General features: G+C 43.9%; 1 protein-coding gene across 2 annotated transcripts in view; it reads left to right on the top strand.

The window, feature by feature from the left end:
• The window catches only part of TBC1D17 (TBC1 domain family member 17), a 556,250-nt gene extending 549,902 nt beyond the window's left edge, over window positions 1-6,348 (top strand). For both annotated transcript variants that reach the window (XM_085616191.1, XM_085616192.1), the window contains exon 17: window positions 5,168-6,348. In XM_085616191.1, the coding sequence (XP_085472317.1) occupies window positions 5,168-5,380 (213 nt within the window). In that variant the 3' untranslated portion in view covers window positions 5,381-6,348. The remainder of the gene's footprint in view (window positions 1-5,167) is intronic.
• Window positions 6,349-22,041: the final 15,693 nt, after the last annotated feature.

The following is a 22,041-nucleotide window of genomic DNA, read 5'->3' as shown; positions in this document are numbered from 1 at the left end:
AAGAAGGATAATGAGACTGCCAAATCAATGGGAGCATTACAGTCTCCTCAAGCCAGAGGCTCCTTTCGTCGCTCCTTTTATAGAGGGGCCTCCAAAAATGTGGGAACAGACACCTCTTCCACCTTCAAAACATCGGGTCAAACATCCCCTAACAGGATATTATAGAGGAGGTTACAGGGGAAACAATACCAAGGGCCGAGGGCGGGGCAACACCAACACCCGCACCTCTCCAGCCACTAAACAGTGACTTGCTCCCACTCCCCCCAGACCATTCCACTCCGGTCGGGGGAAGACTTCAACAGTTCCTACCTGTCTGGAATTCCATCACAACAGACAGGTGGGTAAGACAAATTATCCAATCTGGCTACTGCCTCGAACTCATAGACACCCCCCCAAACATACCACCCAAACACCATCCCATGTCGTCTCACCACCTCACGCTCCTCAAACAGGAAATTCAGTCTTTGCTTCAAAAACACGCAATAGAACCAGTTCCACTTCAACATCAGGGCACAGGAGTATATTCTCTATACTTCCTCATTCCCAAAAAGGACAAGACCTTAAGACCCATACTAGACCTCAGACTACTAAACCAGTATATACAATCAGATCACTTCCACATGATCGCTCTCCAGCAGGTCCGTCCATTACTTCAACAAGGCGACTTCCTTGCCACATTAGACCTCAAGGACGCATATTTTCACATCCCTATGCATCCCACGCACAGGAAGTATCTACGATTTGTGGTAGACGGACAGCACTATCAGTTTACAGTTCTCCCATTCGGAGTAACAACCGCACCCAGGGTATTCACCAAATGCTTGGCAGTTGTGGCAGCATATCTCAGGAGACAACAAATCCATGTCTTCCCCTATCTGGACGATTGGCTCATAAAAGCCAATACTCTCGACAAATGCGTTCTCCACACTCACCGCACTATTCAAACCCTACGCAACTTGGGATTTACCATCAACTATCCCAAATCTCAACTGCAACCCTCCCACATACATCAATACCTGGGAGCCACCATAGATACATCCAAGGCCATAGCTTATCCCAGCACAGCCAGGATAGCCAACATACAAAATCTCATCAAAAAATTTCAAACCCAACACTCTCTTCCAGCAAGAGTGTTTATGCAACTCTTAAGCATGTTGGCGTCATGCATCTCCATAGTACCCCACGCACGCCTTCAAATGCGTCCCTTACAGGAATGTCGATCACAACAGTGGAACCAGGCCCACGGACAACTTACCGATCTGGTGTTGGTGGACAGCCGCTCACTTCGTTCACTGAAGTGGTGGAACACCATCAACCTGTCCAAAGGGCGGCCGTTCTTAGAGCCTCTTCCACAAATTGTGCTGACCACCGAAGCATCTCTCACAGGGTGGGGAGCCCACCTCCTTCAACACACCACTCAGGGCAGGTGGACCACTCAACAAAAACAGCTCCACATCAATCACCTAGAACTTCTGGCGGTGTTCCTAGCACTCAAATTCTTCCAAGTGCATCTAAAAAACAGAACTGTCCTCATCCGCACGGACAACATGACCACAATGAATTACATACAGAAGCAGGGGGGACACATTCTCTCCAACTGTCCCAACTTGCACAACAAATCTGGAGATGGGCAATTCCCCAAAACATCTACCTGCTAGCAGAACACCTCCCAGGGGTTCAGAACCAGGTGGCCGACCTCCTAAGTCGCCACACACAGCAAATACACGAATGGGAATTACACCCCAAAGTCCTACTCCCATTCTTCCAAAAGTGGGGACAACCAGACATAGACCTGTTCGCCACACAAGAAAACGCAAAATGCCCAACCTTCGCCGCCAGGTTTCCACACCCACAGTCAAAGGGCAATGTGATATGGATGAACTGGTCAGGCAGATTTGCGTACGCTTTTCCGCCTCTCCCACTCATTCCATTTGTGGTACGCAAACTGAAGCAACAGTCGCTAACACTCATCCTAGTAGCTCCCACTTGGGCACGTCAACCCTGGTTCACCACACTTCTGGAACTATCTCTAGTTCCACATCAAAAATTGCATCTCTCCCCGGCTCTATTAACCCAAAACAATGGAGAAATCAGACACCCAGATCCTCAAACACTGAACTTGGCAATCTGGCTCCTGAAGTCTTAGAGTTCGGGTACCTCAACCTTCCTCCAGACTGTATGAATATCATAAAAGAAGCCAGAAGACCTACTACTAGGGCGTGTTATGCGGCAAAATGGAAAAGATTTGCCATTTACTGCACTAACAATGACATGCGTCCAATGGACGCTTCCATCCAAAACATCATTTGCTATTTACTACACTTGCAAAGATGCAATTTAGCGTATTCCTCTATACGTCTACACCTAGCGGCATTAGCAGCCTTCTTGCAAAATAGACAACACCTGTCCCTCTTTAAGGTATCAGCCATTAAAGCATTTATGGAAGGTCTTAAAAGAATTATTCCTCCAAGATTACCACCTTCCCCAGTGTGGAACCTTAATATTGTTCTAACAAGACTCATGGGTCCCCCATTTGAACGAATGCACAAATGCGAACTGCAGTTCCTAACATGGAAAGTGGCTTTCCTTGTCGCAATCACATCCCTGCGAAGAGTAAGTGAAATACAAGCCTTAACTCCTGAAGAACCCTTCCTACGACTACATCGTAACAAAGTGGTTCTTAGGACAAACCCAAAATTCCTCCCTAAAGTCATCTCCCCTTTCCATCTAAACCAGTCAGTCAAACTGCCAGTCTTCTTCCCTAATCCAGACTCAGTAGCTGAGAGGGCACTTCATACCTTAGATGTTAAAAGAGCCTTACATCAATAGAACCAAACCTTTTCGAAAAACCAAGCAACTGTTTGTTGCTTTCGCTCCACCACATAAAAGCAACCCTATTTCCAAATGAGGTATAGCCAGGTGGATAGTTAAATGTATCCAAATATGTTACCTAAAAGCTAAACGTACTCTTACAGTTCCCCCTAGGGCACACTCCACGTGTAAAATAGGGGCTTCTATGGCATTCTTAGGGAACATCCCCTTAGAAGATATTTGCAAAGCAGCCACATGGTCTACTACACACACCTTCACTAAGCACTACTGTGTCGATGTGCAATCCAAACAACAAGCTTCAGTAGGCCAAGCTGTCCTAAAAACTCTATTCCAAACTGCTGCAACTGATACAGGTGACCACCGCTAGGGGAGACACTGCTATATAGTCTATCCTTAGTGTGTGATCTGCAGCTCATATGCCTCGAACGGAATATGCTACTTACCAGTATGCATCTGTTCTTGGCATGTAGACCTGCAGAGACACACACGCCCACCCGCCTCCCCGGGACCTGTATCTGTTCCAGCATTGTCTTAATTAGACACTACACATGGACATCCTTTCTCTTTATTTCTTATACACTCCATCATTTCCCATCATGGCGAAAAACAATCTGAGGATGGAGTGGATGCCCATGCGCACTGTTGTCCAGAGGAGGAGTCACCTATCTCGTGACCAAAGACTTCTTACGAAGACAACAACAACCTGCAATCATCCGAGCCCAACACCAGATGGCGATCATATCCTTAGTGTGTGGCTCTGCTGCTCTACATGCCAAGAACAGATGCATACTGGTAAGTAGCATATTCCTACTTACCTTTGATCACGCCTTATGTGGTAGAGACTCTATCTAGCCTTAGATTCCTTACTGACCTTTGCATTTGACTCATGAGGGACATCTAGTAACGACTAGTGGAACAGCAGCTTGATTCAATGCTTTTGCATTTGACTCATGAGGGACACCTAGTAACGACGAGTAGAACTGCAGCTCTTTGTAGAATTATTTTGATATTGGATACTATAATATTCACTGCCCACTGCTAATCTCGTCCCATAAGGCTTTGCAGGGCCTTTGGTTGGGATTGTATTTTTGCCCATAATAACTGTGCTTGGGTGGTCCTAAGAGGATGGGACCACCACTAAATCGTTCAGCATGGTATGCTCTTTGTGTTCATGGCATCTGCTCAGTCCTCCCCCTAGGTTAGGAGGGACCACAAAATCATCACCTCTCTCATTGCCTAAAATTTCAATTTCAAAGTTCACTTTTGTGAATTGGTTATATGCTTTTTAACCTGTAAAGTTGCTTTGTCAAAGCATTTGTGGGTGCAGTTTAGGAGCTGACTCCGCTATGTGGAAGGCGGAGGAGCGGATTGTTTGCCTGACTACTGTTTTTCATGGAATGCATAGTTAATCCACAAACTCTGAGAGGAGTTCATTGCCCAGGGTTACCCAGGGCATATGGGCACTTCTTCTAAGTCCCAGCACTAATCTGGCTGCAGTGTTTTACACCAACTGAAGCTTTTGCACAGCAGAATTGAGCAGTGTCTGAGAGGGTACTGGTGTTCCAGGGCCACTATTACTGTTGCACTTGAGTTAGATAACTTAAGATACTGCCCTTCGGTGCTTGATTCCGCAAGAATAGCTCAAATTGAGCTGCCATGATTCACTTTAGGTGTTGGTAAAAAACAAAGATACAACGTAAGTCAGTTACATAAACACTATTAACTCAGTGTCCAGTCAGACTTACCACTACACACAAGATTAGGACTTAATTTTAAAGGTAAATGGACTCGGGCAATTAAAATTAATAAACATACAAAATAACCAAAGAGCATTGCGCAGTATCAGGTTGAATAGGATTGCACATTCTCTCATTGCAAATGTGTTCTAGGTCCTGGAGTTTTGTAACAGCGGGCCCTAAGGGAACAACCTAAGGTCACTTATAGGTTAAAATGTCATCTGCCAACTTCCCGACCAGTAGAAGAGGGTGCAGTATGAAACAGATGGCCTAGTGCAGTAACATTACAAGATGTGAACATGGCTTGGAATTACGGGAACTTGTGCAAATTTGGTATTGATAGGTTTGGGTGCAGACAAGCTCTAAGCGCTTCACAAAATGTACTAACGTATTCCGTATGCAAGGATGATCGGTGTATTAACTATTGCAACAGCTCCTTAGTGCTGCCTTATGAAGAGCTCTGTCGATGCATCTCAAGCTTGCCCCAACAGCACCCTTGTTGTGTCCTGTTCATTCTCTAGCATCCTTTGCATACTGTTTTCAAAGTCTTTCCGTGAGTTTCACAGCTTTTTTTACAATGTCTTTCTTTGAAACCGCAGGAATTGCCGCGTAACGTCCAGGAAGTACTCGGCCTCGTAGGCAGCAAATCCACGACGCCCAGCCCAGAGAATGGCGTCTCTCCGCAGCCTCTTTCCCCTACCCAGGCTCGCGAGCTGGACCTTACTGACAGCATATCCGCCAGCCAGCCCGACAGCAGCATCGAGATCTTACCGACGGAGGACAGCACCACCTCGCAGAGCTTGTCTCCCTAACTGGCCGTGCTGGACTCCCCTCGCTCCACCCCGGGGCCGGAACCTCACCTCTTTACAAAGTGCACTTTAACTAGGAACCAACCTGGGCCTTGTGTGATCAGCGCATCGAAAACAAGACATTTCACTCTGTTGTATTTAAATAAAGAGCTCCCTGGCAGTTCGAAGGTGACGCCTCTGGGGTCGCACTGGCAGTATTGTAGAATAGGATAATGTGCACAACATGTTTCTGGGAGCTGATTCGAGTGCACCATGTCTATGTTTTCTGAGCCTGTTTCATATGTTGCCTTTTAACCATGTTTCGCTTCGTGTGTGGGCGTGTTTGTAAGAGTGCTGTTTCTGGACAGCATGTGTTTTATCAGAGTGTGTGCTGGACATGCATAAAGCACTTTCTCGATTGTCTGACGAAGCTTTACTAACAATGACCTTTTAAGTTCCTGGTGCACTGTGAGGACTGGGCCTCATAATATATGAACACTGTTTAGATCAGAAACATTTACGTCGGTCTTCCGTCTGCCCTTCGAGAGTTTCCAAATATAAACGGAATATAGAACAGTAAATGCGCACTTCAAGGAAGTTAATGATCTTCCTTGTTGGTGTGTGTGTGTGTGTGTGTTTATGTTTGTGTCTGTGTTTGCAAACGTGTGTCGGCTTGTTTCTATCTGTCTTTATAGTTTTGATGTGTACGCAGGTGTCTGCTTGCCATTTTTAGTGGTAAAGGTGTTTTACAAACTTTCTGTTTATACATAAGTGACAGTCTTTGTGTGTGTGCTTGCAAGCAAGTGTTCATATGCTTGGTTTTTAAAAACAGTTGTCTGCATGTATGTTGTGTGCTTAAGCCTGTGTTGGTTTCCTCTTGTGTCCCTCAGTCATGCATCTGTCATTGCAGGCTTGCATAGTATGTATTTGGCTGTTCGTTATACACACTAGCAGGAATAAACTTGATTCTCCAGCTTGGCTATGAAAGAAAATCGCACACAGTTGTGGATGTTGCATTATCTTTTTTGCTTATTCTGCCAGCAGTAAAGTAAACATTAAGTACTTTCACTGGAGAAAACCTTACTGAAACTGCATTACCCACACACTGTATTAAACACATCCATTCAGACTACAGGGAATCCATTAACCCACGGGTTCTTTCTACTCCTTTGATGTCTGTCAAAATATATGTGCAACAAACTAGAAACTGAAGTCACCGGCACTATGAACATGGTGGCGATGTGGGAAAACTCGCGGAAGACGCATGGGGATGATCCAAGCTCTTCTACGGAGCTCTAATCTAACTTATTTACCAAGGGTGCTGAATATTGGATGCTGAAGACCCGGATGTCCTTCGCGCTCAAGGCGTGCCAATTCTGAAACAGATCAAGGGGCTGTTAGTATGGAGTGCAAGGAAGGGTTGGAAAACCTAGACCTTCATATTCATTAATAAAATGTAAAACAAAGTATCACAGGTAGCTATATAAATCAGCGCTTAAAGGGGGTCTGATTTTAATATGGATTCAGAAGCAAGCAGTATCTGTTCAAAACACAATGCCTTGGAAGGTGAATTCTTAGCACAGCCTGCAGACATCAGTATGTCCAGGATAGAGTTCTCGAGGAAATAACCCCTACATCACTGGGAGCAAACCGAGAAATGGCAATAACTTGTTGGTACTAAACTCCTTTCAGCCATTTTGCCAGTTAAAGATTAGAAACAATTAAAATCGATTCCTAATGAAATCAACCGCTGCAAGAGCACTAGCAGAGAATTTGTGGCTCCTTAAACTTTTAAACATTTAGGCCATCGTGAATATCTGCATGTTCGATATAATATGTCTTGGTACGGACATAGATAATAATATTTAATAGAAAAGATGGTTCACTTTCAGAGTCCTAGTCCCGAAGCTGAAAATTGATAAAAAATTTCATTTTTTCATTTCAGACAAAACAGCGAATTCCAAATTAGCATCCTCTAAGGAGGTGTAATTTGTATCTATGTTTCGAGGCTTCCATGCATTTAAACACATCGGACTGTGTCCAAGCCACCCAAAATCATAATGGGGAATTTCTCACTTGCTGCTGTAGCAGATCTGAAAAAGACGCTGGTCCCCAAGGGTGTGGTGTGTGTGTGTGCGTTGCAATAAAAAACAAAGATCTTGGGTAAGTGTGGCTCCAACAGTAAGAATGGTGGTTCTAGATTTTGCCTAAGGCTATTCCTGAAGCAAGCGATTGAGGGGACGCCTTTCATGTGTAAGGGCAGATTGTTCCAGACTTTTGCCCACAGTGAGAAAATGTTTTTTCTCCCTTATAAGAATTTTCACCTGTTTGCCCTTTGGTGAGAAAATATATTGGTTTGGAGTGTAACACTCACAGATTTCCTAGAGTTGTGAGGGTTATTCTCATTTTAGCATTGAACATCTGAAAATTAAAGATAACTTTCTGTGACCCAGTGAAGCCTCATTCTGTCCTCAGAGACATGACCATTAATCCACTGACTAGCTTGACATCTTCACCCATAGAGAATGCGTAGACCTTAGATTTTGTTCTTGTGGTGTAATGAGTTCCCAGATATCCCTATAATGTGCTCTTGGACCTTTGTGCTTTGTATGATCTCCCTCTTAGTTTTAGCTGAGTTCAGTTGCAGCCAGCTGACACTAATCTGCGTCTTCTTTTTCATGTCCCTTCCTATAAATCCATTGACAGAAGTCAAGACCATGTTGTCTAATCCAATAAATCAATGGGTTCATTTGCTAGCATTAAAAAAGGGACTCCACTATCCATGATTATTCAACTGACCCACAGTCTGCAAACTCGACCTTTTGTTTCTGATTCACAAGAAGGGAACTAAACCAGCGTCCGGGTGTATGTTTTGTTTTTCACATGGTGAACAGTTTGGCTAGGACCAACTCTGGTTTGATAATGTTTAAGGTCCAGGATAAGTCTAGAAACACCACCAGGGTTTCTTGTCCCTGGCCACAACCTGTGCTGTGTCTGAAACATAGACTAAATCAGGTGAGGGTTATCCTTGTTTTCTGAGGAATATTGGTGGATTGAACAGACCCATTTTCAGAGCATTCTTTTCAATCACATGGGTACCAGTATTTGGTTTACAAGTTGCACCCTCCCCTAAATTAGATTGCTTTTTATTTATGTGAGTAATGTTTGCCCTTTTCAGTAAGGGGATAGTTATTTTCTTACAGGGAGGATTTAACTATATGATAAATGGGCCAAGTCATTATTTCAGCTTGGTTGACTAATTTCCAGTAAGTGTACTGAATCAATGACATAGCTTATTGTCTGCTTTTTAAAGAGGTTTTCTATACTCCTCTGTTGGCATCTCCTGTGAGTGTACCTCTGTTATAGTAATGCCTATTGAGAACTAGGTATAGAATTGGTTGTTAAGCTTTCCAGTGTCCTCAGAATTGATAAACTTGTGATAGTGATGCATCTATATCATAGTCTGGTTTACCTATCCTTTCACTTTCCCTCTTACTGTTTTTTTATATAGTTAACTGAAATTTTGTTCTGACGCTGTTAACAATATCCATGATTTTGAAGCTCCATTATTTTCTCTCTACTTGTTACTTATGGTGGAAAAAAAGTAAATTCTTCCTAGTGAAAGCGGTTGAACATCTTTCACATACATGACAAAGGTGGGCTAGAAATTAATTTTTTGTCACAAGGAGATGTTAAAAACAATTCTATAGAAATTACTCCACTATAGGGATCTTGTGGTGGATTTATTTCAGCTGTTGAGTTCTCAAGATTGAATTTTTTTTATCCAACATGTGAAGGCTTTCTACTGTCATTACTATCCCCAAACATACAGGGCGATTAGGTTGTCGGGCGGATCACCACCGCCCGTATGGCGGTGGCGATCCGCCCGCCAATTCCCACCGTCCGCCTACCATTTCGATGGCAGGGGGGACCCCGGCGGACAGAATGACCATCCGCCAGTTTTCCGCCGGTCAGACAGGCGACCCGGCGGAAAAGGGCTTCTATATGGTGGCGGTGTCTGCAAGACACCGCCATCCATATCAGGATGGGCAGCGGTGCTGGGCTTTCCATGGCGTAGACCCCGCCATGAAAAGCCAGGCGGAGTTTGCTTTCGGGGGCCCGTTGCGGGCCCCCAGGGGTTTGGGGTGCACTTGGGGGGTACCCCCCTCTATTTGCATGCACAATGTGGCAGGCACCTCACGGTGCCTGCCACGTTGTGCATGCAAATGCACGACATGCATATATTGCATTGTGGCGGGTGCTGCTTACAGCAACGCCCACCACAATGCAATATATGCGGGATGCCACCGTGGCGTGGCATCCTAATTTCCATGGCGGGACAGCCGCACCTATGGCAGTCGGTCCCGTTTCCCGGTACGGTCCACCCGCCATCGTAATAGGCCCCATAGCTCTGAACCAACTCTTAAGTATGAAGATCCCTTGTTTCTGTTTTTTTTTTTTTTGCTTTCTGTCACTGCAAAGAAAGGTTATTATTTCCAGCAAATAAACAAGGAAGCAACAAAGCATATCACAGAAATGGAAGAGTCTACTTCACGATAGTGCAAACAAAATTGTCAAATATGTAACGGCAGGAGCTGTATTAGGGAGTTTGATGCTACCCTCACCTCTTGCACCAGGGTTGTGTTGCAGCTGTCACATACAATCTTCTGCGCATTGGTAGAGTTTTAAGACAGTTATCTTAGCTTGCCTTATTAACATACCTGCCTCACATATGAACACTAAAAAAGGATGTCTTGGGGGGATTACCAGCTCAATATGTGGTCTAGTAATCCTGATAGGTTAGGCACTGCTAAGCACGTTAGTTAATGATATATTGGCAAAGAAATTTCTTTGTGTTTTTTCTCATGTAGTTTAACATGTTTTCTTTACTGTTGACAGAGGAAGTAAGAGAAGCGTGCAAAATTGTGTCTTGCCTTTAAATTCAATTTCATTTTCATATACTTCCTGCTGGTGGAGGCTTGTTGTTTTGTGGCCCTGTACATCACAAAAAATACTCCTAACCATTCCAGTAATTGTACACATGTCTGCCTGCTTGTCTTAAGGAACGTATGTTTGCTGTGCTTAAAGCATGTTTTAGAGCATCGTAGTCAGTAGCATATCCAGCTCTGCTTTTAATCTTAGCAATTGTGTACTTGTAGTTTCCATTTTCCTGTTATTAATGCATGACTGCAAAGTAAACAGGCATCTATAAATGCAGTCGAGTAGGGGAAAACACAGAGCCTAATGAAACACTCCCTTCCACTGACCCTCCCCGTGCATTGAGCACCAGGACAACTCTCCCTCTCCATACCCACCTGGAAACAATGACACCTGCTGCAGGGGAAGATGAGTGCAGAAAAGGTGACCCGCAGTGGAGGTAGCCATCACCAGTCACAATGTACACAGGTCTCCTATCTCCCCACCGGTAAATAAGCACCCCTGTAGGACTTCAGCGGATCATCGGCGGGGAATCCTGAGATGTGGAGATGCGCCAATTGCACTACCTATTCCCAACAGACCGAACTCCTGGATAGTTAGCGCCTTCCTTTTTCCAGCCCTACCAAAGCAACTAATAATGTATATGCAAGAAAGGGAAGAGGAAACCAGGGACATGCCCATACCACTGGTGACCAAGGGTAAGCACAAACACCCTACAGGTCCAGGTCAAAAGACACCATATGCGGTAAACCTTTGCAACTGCCCTTGACTCCGAAGGGGATCTGGAGCATTAGAAGGGCAAAGCGTCTCATAAGAGGATGGCCTTGATGCTGGTCTTCGAACAAAGAGCTTTCGAAGGCAAAGCGGGAAACAAAGGGGCTTGAGGCCCTCACGAGGAGAAAAAAAGTGTTTGATGACTCTCTGAAGGTATTTTACATTCCACTGAAGCCTCAGAGGGAGAAGGAGGGGCTTACAAAGCTGGAGCAACAGTGACACCTGAGCCCCAGGAGAAGAGAAAGGACATTTTCAACGGATAGAGGGATCTTGAAGAACATCCATTTGAGCAGGGCTCATTTCTTGATATGGAGTCGTCACAGGAAGGGTGGCAGGACATAGAGACGGAACTCGCTGAAGAAGGCATGGACATGCACCCCTCCAGACCTTCATCCTCTGACAGCATCGATGTGTACAATGCCTTCCTTTTTCCAGCCCTACCAAAGCAACTAATGATGTATATGCAAGAAAAGGAAGAGGAAACCAGGGACATGCCCATACCACTGGTGACCAAGGGTAAGCACAAACACCCTACAGGTCCAGGTCAAAAGACACCATATGCGGTAAACCTTTGCACCTGTCCTTGACTCCGACGGGGATCTGGAGCAATAGAAGGGCAAAGCGTCTCATAAGAGGATGGCCTTGATGCTGGTCTTCGAACAAAGAGCTTTCGAAGGCAAAGCGGGAAACAAAGGGGCTTGAGGCCCTCACGAGGAGAAAAAAAGTGTTTGATGACTCTCTGAAGGTATTTTACATTCCACTGAAGCCTCAGAGGGAGAAGGAGGGGCTTACAAAGCTGGAGCAACAGTGACACCTGAGCCCCAGGAGAAGAGAAAGGAAATTTTCAACGGATAGCGGGATCTTGAAGAACATCCATTTGAGCAGGGCTCATTTCTTGATATGGAGTCGTCACAGGAAGGGTGGCAGGACATAGAGATGGAACTCACTGAAGAAGGCATGGACATGCACCCCTCCAGACCTTCATCCTCTGACAGCATCGATGTGTACAATGCCCTGGTTAAAAGGGCAGCAGACACCTATGGGGTGCAGTTGGAGGAAGAACAAGTGGAATCATGTTCTCTTCTAAAGTCCCTGCTGCTATCCAAAAGGAAGAACTAGCTCCTGGTAATGCTACCCATCATCTTGGACCAGGGCAGGCGGTCTTTAGGCAGTCAGCCAGCCACAGCCAATGCTGCATCACCCAGGCTGGAGAAGAATAGGCATTCTTCCCAGGACCCTGCTTACATCAAGGGCAATGCAGTGGCAGATTCCATCATTCTCACCACTACACACAAAAGGGCCAACTCACCCACTGTCCCAGGGCTTACACTAGATAAGGAAGCAAGAAGATTGAGATGGCGGGGTGTCATATTGAGAGGTTGGCTGCCACCCAGTAGCGCCATTGCCTGTTCCTATGCGCTGTTCATCAGGTACAGGACAGGTACAGTCACCAGCAATGGATGGAGGAGTTCATGCAACATCTCCCAAAGCAGTACAAGAAAATGTCAGGCGGTCATGCAGGAGGGCAAGATCATCTGTAACCCTTTATTAAAATCTTCCCTGGATGTGGCTGATATTGTTAGCAAACAGCTGTGTGTGTGTATACCACCTTGAGAAGGCATGCATGGCTGAGGATATCAGGATTCAAGCAGGAGGTGCAGATGGCAACAGTGAACATGTCTTTCATGGGCGAAAATCTCTTTGGGCTGGCCGTAGATGATTAACTGCAAAGAATAAAAAAGGACCGGGAAACAGTAGAGTTGATGGGTGCTTTGCATTTCAGAAGTCGATTTTGAAGAGGGGCAGCACCAAGAAGGTTGCCTCCTTAGGTAGGATAGTAGCCTGTTGCCTCCATGCCAGCTTAACACCACAATCCAGCCCCAAAGAGCACCACCACAATGGCAATACCTCACCATGCCAAGGCAGCCCTTTCAAGCTAGAGCTAGAAGGATAGACACTAAACCAAATGACTTCCTAACAGAGCCGCCCGACACAACACATTAGGGGGCATTCAGGAATGGAGGACAGTCACCTACAACAAAAAGACTCAACATTGTACAACATGGCTATTGTATAGAACTGCTACGAAGGATTATACATCAGGCCAAAAGCGAGGACTTGCAGTATGGAGAAGATTCTGCGTTTGGGGCAAGAAGTCTAGGACCTTCTAACCAAGCTAGAAATAGAGTCACGAAGAAAGACGCACATCAAGGAGTCTGTTCAGTTTATTTCCTGACGCTAAAGCCAGACAAGACACTCAAGTCCATTCTAGAACTATGTGCTTTGAGCAAGTTCATAAGAACACAAAAGTCCAAAATAGTCACTCTACTGGAGGTCATCCCATGGCTACGGAAAGAAGACTACATTACAAATATAGAGCTCAAAGACTGCATTTGTCATTGAACAATGGACACAAGAGGTTCCTGAGGTTAGTCGTGGGCAAGGTACACTATCCGTCCAGGGTCTTGCCTTTTGGGATAAAATCTGCGCCAGGGTGTTCATAAAGTATCTTATAGTTCTTGCTACATACTTAAGGAGACAGATCCCTCTCTACCCTTACTGAGAAGATTGGCAACAAATGCAAAATTGTTGAAGGAGGGATAGGAGTACATAAACACTTCACAAATTGGGGTTTTCTATAAACTTGGAGGAATCAACTCCAGTACTGGATATAGAGAAGACGTTTTTGGCAGCAAGGCTAAACTCCAGGGGGGTGAAGGCATCCCCAGTTATAACGAGAATCCTGGCCCTGTTAAAGCAAACCACTGTACTAGAGGAGCATGTTCTGGCATTGAGGACAATGAGAAAACTAACTGTCATAATAGCATTTAGCATACTCCTAATACCCCATCCCAGATTGCACATCATGTCACTTCGGGAGTGTCTACATCAATGGTCACTGGCGACCAGGAGTTGAGAGGGTGTTTGTCACAGAGAAGCCACTAGATTGTGGAATAATGCACAGCATTCTTCAAGCTGCAAATCTACTCCTACCGTTCAGGAAACATTTTGTTCTGCTGTGCACCTTGGGTCATTGTCAGATTTTGAAACCTTTTCTAAGCCCAAAACTGTTAACTGTAAGCTCAAATTAGTGCCACCGTGGAGTACTAGTAGCCCAATGGTACAACTTTCACATAATGTGAGTATGGTCCTTAAAGAATATTTGTAAGTACATTCTGATTTCTAGTTCAAGACCTAAATGTATCTGAATCATAATACTCAAAATACTAGCTGTATTTTGCTTATGAATAATAAAAGGCAGTAGTAAGTTCAGCAGTAAAATCGTTTTATGTTTTTATCACAGCAGTTCTGCCTTTTTGGTTTGATAATTATTTGGGGATAGTTAAGACCACTTTTCATCTATTTTAGATGATTGCTTATATTGCAAAGAGGTAAACTATACATGTACTACGTAGGTGACAAACATATTTGTACTTTACATGTACAACACCATTGAATTGAGAAAGACACAAGCAGTTTTAATTAGTAACAATGTTTATGAAATTGTCTTTAATAATACAGTAGTGTGTGCATACATGCCAAGATTTGTGAACAGATAAGGAGATAAAGGAAAAAAGAAACAGACTGTCCTGCTTCGCACTCCCAAATAAGAGAAATACAGCACTCCCACACGGATGCACACGCAGGGCAAAGCAAGAAAACACCTGGAAAGGCGTTTCACTCTCATAAAATGAGGCACATCAAAAGACAGTTGTCAGAATAAAGCATGGGGTTTTATTTGTCCAACAATCTCTCTAACAGAACTGCTTTCCCAGATGTCAAATGAAACAATATGCAAATGTATAGAGATAAATACTGCTTTCCCAGATGTCAAAGGAAACAATATGCAAATATATATATATATATATTCACTGAAAAAACCATAGGTTTCACACATGTTATAGTTAGCTGGACATTTTACTGATAAAAAAACCAATGAAATTCCCCCGTTATAGTTAGTGCAGGCAACTATAACTCACGCGACCGCAATCCTCTGCTGATGCTAATACTGTATTTAGACACTTATTTGCCCATGTCTTCTTCCATTAAATTTTAGCTATACATATATTACAAATATTTTTTTTTCATAAAGACACATATGTCATCAGCAGAGGATTGCGGTCGCGTGAGTTATAGTTGCCTGCACTAACTATAACGGGGGAATTTCATTGGTTTTTTATCAGTAAAATGTCCAGCTAACTATAACATGTGTGAAACCTATGGTTTTTTCAGTGAATTTGCAAGGTTTTTTAAATGCTAATTCCTAACTATAACGTGTGTGAAACCTATGGTTTTTTCAGTGAATTTGTACGGTTTTTTAAATGCTAAGTTACTTTACGCCATTCGTGGCGTGCGCGCCCAGTTAACGCAGTTCGTTCCGTGCGCGCCGTGCGCGCACAGTGAGCACGCGGTGCGCTTCGCGCACCGCGCGCCCACTTTACGCAGTTAGTGCCATGCACGCACAATGGTCACGCGGTGCGCTGCGCGCACCGCGTGCCCACGTTACGCTAGATGGGCCATGTACGCACGATGCACTTCGCGCACCGTGCGCACATGGAGGACATATTATGCGCTTCGTTTTGCATGGTAATCTTTTAAATGTTCTGTTAAATTATATGCCATGCACAATTGGTGCCCTGCGGGCACCATTTGCACACGAGGTGTGGATAGTGTGGATAATTTTTTTTTTTTAGTTACTTTTTACCGTACGCGTACGGTAAGCGTAATCGGCGATTTTTCGAAAAAAATTAAAATGGAATTTTTGGCCTTGGGGGTTATTTGGGGACACCTTCATCAATGCTAGGTGGTTAAGAACTGAATATACAGCCCCTTTAGATGTTTTTTGCATTTGTTTTTGCTGCCCCACTCAGAGTGCGAGGGAGAAAATGGCGGCCGCCGCTTCCTGGTTTCGACCGATTCGAATGTTTACTTAGATCTAACAGCCAATCAGAATCGCGCTCGCGCACGGCACCGTACGCGTACGGTAAGCTTACCGTAAGCGCACGGTAAGCGCACCGTAAGCTGCCACAGATATATATATTGATTTAAATGCTATTTTCTCAGGATCTACTGAACAGATTTACACCAAACCTACAAAAGGCACTTCCTTGACCTGAGGACTACCTCTCTGCCAAATTTCAAGTAACTCTGTTCAGCCGTTCGGGCTGTAGCTGTGTCTAAAGGTCCTATGGAAAAATGCATGGGAAAAACGCGTTTTGGGACCCCCCTTTTTTCTCAGCCCCCGCTTGACGAATCCCCCCGAGACTTTCAGGGTAGGAGCGGAGCCTAGCGCCCCACCTATTTTGAAAATTTCGCGAGGATTCGTCGACCGGCGCCAAAGTTATTCCAAATAGAATGTTGCGGATTTCCTATGGAAACAGGGTCCTAACTATAACTATCTACTGGCGACCGCCAGTAGATAATATATATATATATATATATATATATACACACATATATGTGTGTGTGTGCAAGCAATAATAACACTTACAAGTAAGCAAATGCTACTGTTAAATGCATGGGGTAAAATTCAAGCAGATAATAATGATGATAATACTGGGCATCCGCTGCAAGAAACATCAAAGGAAAACATGAAGAGATATATACACAGAATATATGAGATGATTATGACCACTGGAGAAGCATCTTACATGTCGTTCAACATGCATTATTTATGTGATTCAGTGCCAACGTCACAGCTATAAAAAACAATATGTAGGCCAAACAGTGAATGCCCTCCGAACACGATTCAGGAACCACAAATCGGCAATAATTAATAAGAAAATTGACCAGCCTGTAGCCAATCATTTTAACCTTGTGGATCATTTACTATCAGATTTGAAGATTTTCCCTGTAGAACATGTCTTAAAGGGAGAACTACTGGACTCCCGAGAAAACTTCTGGATGTACCGTTTAAAATCACTGCATCCAGATGGACTGAGCATTACCAACAATACCCCCTGATTGCTGCATATCTCAAGAGATCTCAGGACTGAATTGATTTCACATCCCAAATGGATGCTTTTTGAAAAATCGGCTGTGTAATCTGTGCAGCCACTGAGCAAACCATCTTGTACTACTTGAGGAAGGCGGAAGCTGAAACGTTGTTGTAGAAATATATTTTTGTGTTCTGGTGAATCCATCTGTTTAAGTCACTTCTTTCTTTTTTTTTGTGTGTGTGTGTTTCTGTGTGTGTGTGTGTGTGTGTGTGTGTGTGTGTGTGTGTACACATACACACACAATAACAACACTCTTACAAGTAAGCAAATGCAACTGTTAAATACATGGCATAGAATACACGCAAATAATACTGGACATCCACTGCAAGAAATAAGCACTGTTAAATGCAAGTAATCAGACACAAGGAATCAAAGGAAAGCATGAAAAGATATATACACAGAATACATGAGATGATTATGACCACTGGAGTCTTGAATGTGCACACAGACACTCAAACATCACAATGGCAATAATCAGAGGAAATACATCATTGGCTGCAATAGCTTCATCTTAGCCCACACCAGTCTGGGGGATTCACAGCTGGGGTCAAGAGACTCATCAAGCGGGACCTGCCATACTGAATAAGACGTGTCAGTCCCTTCAGGTCAAAACAATCCCGCTTTCCAAGTCAAGAACCCCAGTTTTATGTTCTACTCTGTGAAACACTCCCACTCTGAAGCTACAAGGATACATGAATTGGAATCGTAAGGCAAAATGCACATGCAGAAAAAATGATGTACATTCAAGCTAGAGTAAATCAAAACACTTAAAGTCAGTTAAAACAATGGTAGTCCAAGGTCATCACGTGGTCCCAATGCATGGGAGTGCCTCTGGCACTACACAGACACAGCTGGCATATATCAATTTCACTTGAAATAAGTGATGGGTCTTTTGGGGTCCGGTGCCATGAAACCTGCAAGTGGACCCCTTGTTCTTCACAAGCCTTTCTTTGACTAACCACCGCTGTCTCATCAGCTCCTTAGTCAGATCTACCTTACAGCTTGTCAGATCTACCTTACCGCTTGTGCTAATTGGCACACAGTCCTTTAGGGCAGTATTCATGTCAAGAACTATTTGTGCAAATGCAGACCCAGGCTGCTGGTGCACCTGTGCATCAAATATAGAAGGCAGCCTGCATTGTCGTTGTTTCTGTAAAAGAACATACATTGGAGAGGGTCTCCAGAGCAATTCTGAAGCCTAAAGACAAGTGCTGCACACAACGGTTATTTAGATGACACTGAGTGAGGTAGGGTGCTTAGTGGGAAGCTCATGTGAGCATGTGTCATGTATTTTTTCCTGCTCCATGGAATAAACAATGAAGGAATGGAAATTGCCCTTAGCAAGCAACGTTTTTTTGTACACCAGGACTGTCTAGGACTCCCAGCTCGAGGGCCGAGGCTTCACTCCTTGGGTGTCTCGGTTCCCCGCTACCCCCAATATATCGCTTTCCCACCTCTTCAGATGAAATGGAAAGAAAAGTGAGCCACACAAGAGTTGTAAGTTAATGATCCAGTGAGTCTCGTTTTACAGAAATCACCACAGAGCTCTGTTGGCCTCTTAAAAGTAAATCACACCGTTATCATAGTCTGGTACAGAAAACAACCATATCCCAATGCACACGTAATCAGTGACACACCTTGGTAATGATATGCAGAACCACCTATTCAATTCATTATCTTCAATAACAACAGAAATGAAAAAATCTCAAAATGAAAGTAATAAATAAAAAAAAAATGACTTGCGAAAATAGAAAATCATATTTTTACTCCATCGTTACAACAACATATTTTTCTTAATACTCAGCCATCAAAGAAATGTAACCATCATGGTCCATATGTCAGTCTTCGTAATCATTCTAAATCTTGAATCTGTTTGGCTGCCAACATTCTCAGATGTTTCCTCATACACTAGATGCCAAAAGAGCTCTAATGTACTGTATTGACAGAACTAAAGAGTTCAGTAGGAGTAAACAACTCTTTGTTGCTTCTTCTCCTCCTCACAAAGAAAAGCCTGTAACAAAGTCAGGCATTGAAACATGTTATGCCAAAGCTAAAATTACTTTGCCTGCACTGCCTAGGGCACACTTTACTCGTAAGATAGGGGCTTACATGGTTTTCCTGGCCAATATCCCAATAGCTGCCATTTGTAAGACAGATACACACACTTTTGTAAGACACCACACACTTTCACCAAACTCTATTGTGTGGAAGTCTTAGTACACCAAATAGCCAACGTAGGTAAGGTAGTGCCATGTGCTCTATTTCAAACAACTGCAACACCCACAGGTTAGCCACCGCTTTTGGGGAGGGACTACTTTACAGTCTATGCTAAGCATTTGTATCTACCGCCACACATGCCTCGAACAGACTATGTTACTAACCCTCTAAGAATCTGGTGTGGCATGTAGTACTGTAGATTAACATCCTCCCACCCTACTCCCTGCACACCTCTGGCTGTTGCAGTTCCTTTTACACTATTCAACTTGCATGGACATCTCTTTACTGATACTTACTCTCACTCCATTCTCACCAACCTGCAGGAAAAAAATCTAACAATAGAGTCGATGCCCATGCACATTTTCGCCAAGAGGAGGAGTCACTTATCTTGTGACTCAAAAGACTTCTTTGAAGAAAAACAACTTGCACACGTCCGGACCCAATACTAGATGGCGGAAGTATGCTAAGCATGTGTATCTACAGCACAACGAATAGAGGCTTACAGGGTGACCAACATATTCCTTACTCCCCGATCCACGTCTTGCACAACAGGTTAGATTATTGGCTTTGCTCCGTAAACCTCTGCCCAAAAGTGTTTAGTATGGAATATCTGGGGCATACCATATCGGACCATAATCTACTGAAGTTGGGATTACTTGGGGCACCGGATACGGTCCCCACCTGGAGACTCAAAGCACTAGAGGATGTTCCCTACCTTGAGCAGAGACACATGCACATAACACAATACTTTGTCAACAATGAGGGGACAGCCACACACGTCTGTAGAATGGGACGCATTAAAGTGGTTGTAAGGGATCATTTTATAAAGACCACGTGGCGGGCACATCAAGCGATGCACAGGGAAATGTTCGATTTGGAAGGGGCACCCAGATGGGTAGAGCAGCAGGAGGTGGTAGCCCCGGATGCTGGTGTAGCACTGCGTAAAACAGCACGCAGACCTGTGCACTCAGATAGGATGCCTGCTCTACACTCAACATGTAGAAAAGGGTTGCGGTGAGCAGGACGTTGCCTGGCTACTAAGGTCAAAGATCCCTAGAACACAAACAGGGACGATAAGAAATAAGGAGTTAATTATTGTGAATAGAACCCGTCTGTTTTGACATAAAAAACGAACCCTCCACAGGATAGTTAGAAAACCCTTTGGTGTTCTTAAATAACCCTCACACACCAGGGTTGTCCCTTGGTGGTATGCTTCAACAACGGGTTCTTCCCGTTCCGCTGCAGAACGTGGCATGCTCCGACCTACTACATTATGATGATGGGAATGAATAGGAGTGGGAGGGGGCTTATGGCGAATGTTAAAAATATCTGCCTGGTAGGTTAGTGAATCCTTTATACAATCCAGTATAATTAAAAATTGGGCAGAAAGTGGGAAGTCTAGGTGATAATGTACCTGCCTTCATTATGGGTCTACATGTTTCAAGCCAATCCACATGGGTTATCGTCATGACCAAGGATTTAACTCTCTGATTCCATCCCTAAGGTAGTGCTCATATACAATTCCAGCACACTCACTGCATGCTAAGTGTTAAATATGGATTTATCGACCTGCTTAATGCTGTTGTTTAATACCTACTTGGTATTACTACTTAATACCGGTAATACATAATGGGAGAGTTAAACTGCCATCAATCGCGGCAGTATGCATATGTCCTAACACACGCTCCTATCATTTAAAGTTTCTCTAGCATGCTTTATAAATTCATGCTATGTAGCAAAAGCATCATCTCAAAATGATTAGTAATGTGGATTTTGTAATAACACACATCGATGTTAACACATCTAGTGTAGTAAATATCCCCTTGAGGCTTGCAGCTTAGAGCATGCTGAACACACAAAACATGTAACACAAAATATATGACCTGGCATGTGGCAAACTTATAATTCATGGGTCCTGGTGGCAAGGTACGCTTGTAGTCGCACTCTACAGGTAAAAAAGGATAAATCATGCCCAATCACATCGTAAGCAGTTATAATTCATGAGTCCTCCGGTGGCAAGGTACGCTTGTAGTCACACTCTACAGGTAAAAAAGGAGAAATCACGCCCAATCACATCTTAAGCATTAATGTTTCCAATTAAGGTAGTGGGGAAATAAATGGTACAGTGGCGGCTATGTTGTACTTACTACACCAAAGCGTATCTCTGGCTTAGTAACCTAAGTGAAATCACCTAGGGCCAGGATATTACCATTGTGTCTTTGCACGTTGTTCAAATAACTTGTCAGCGTCTCTCAAGAGGCGCGGGTAGTTGCGTCCTCGCTGCACCGTGTCCTGCGAGTGTGAAGAAGACTAGACCGCCAGCCTTTCAACATGGCAGCCGCGAGAGGAACCACTTCTTGGTTCCTCTCATGATTGAATGTGGGCACTTAAAATGGGGGTAAAAATCGCTGCAGGAGGGCCTCAGAAAAAATAGAAAATGGGGAAACAAATAATTAAAACAACTACTTTTCATGTAAAAAAAATTGAATAGCTGGAAAAGACCAGGTTTGGATGAGAAAACTCGCATTTACTGAAAACAAAAGAAGGCAGAGTCATGTCCTTCCTGCTGGATTCATATCCTCCATGTTATCCTTATGGAAAGGACATGTAGTCTCCCAGTGTGTGTTGCAATTACTGAATACATGGTGTATAATTATTGTGTGGGAGAAAACTGAAACAACCTCAGGTAGAGCTCCCAATTGAGCTCTGCTGAGCCTGCCGCTTCAATAACTTTATTCCCCGGCTCTGGACACTTCC

Source organism: Triturus cristatus, chromosome 7, assembly GCF_964204655.1.
Source record: "Triturus cristatus chromosome 7, aTriCri1.1, whole genome shotgun sequence".
Taxonomy (NCBI): domain Eukaryota; kingdom Metazoa; phylum Chordata; class Amphibia; order Caudata; family Salamandridae; genus Triturus; species Triturus cristatus.
Note: the sequence above shows the minus strand (reverse complement) of the source record. Positions and strands in the feature narration are given on the sequence as shown.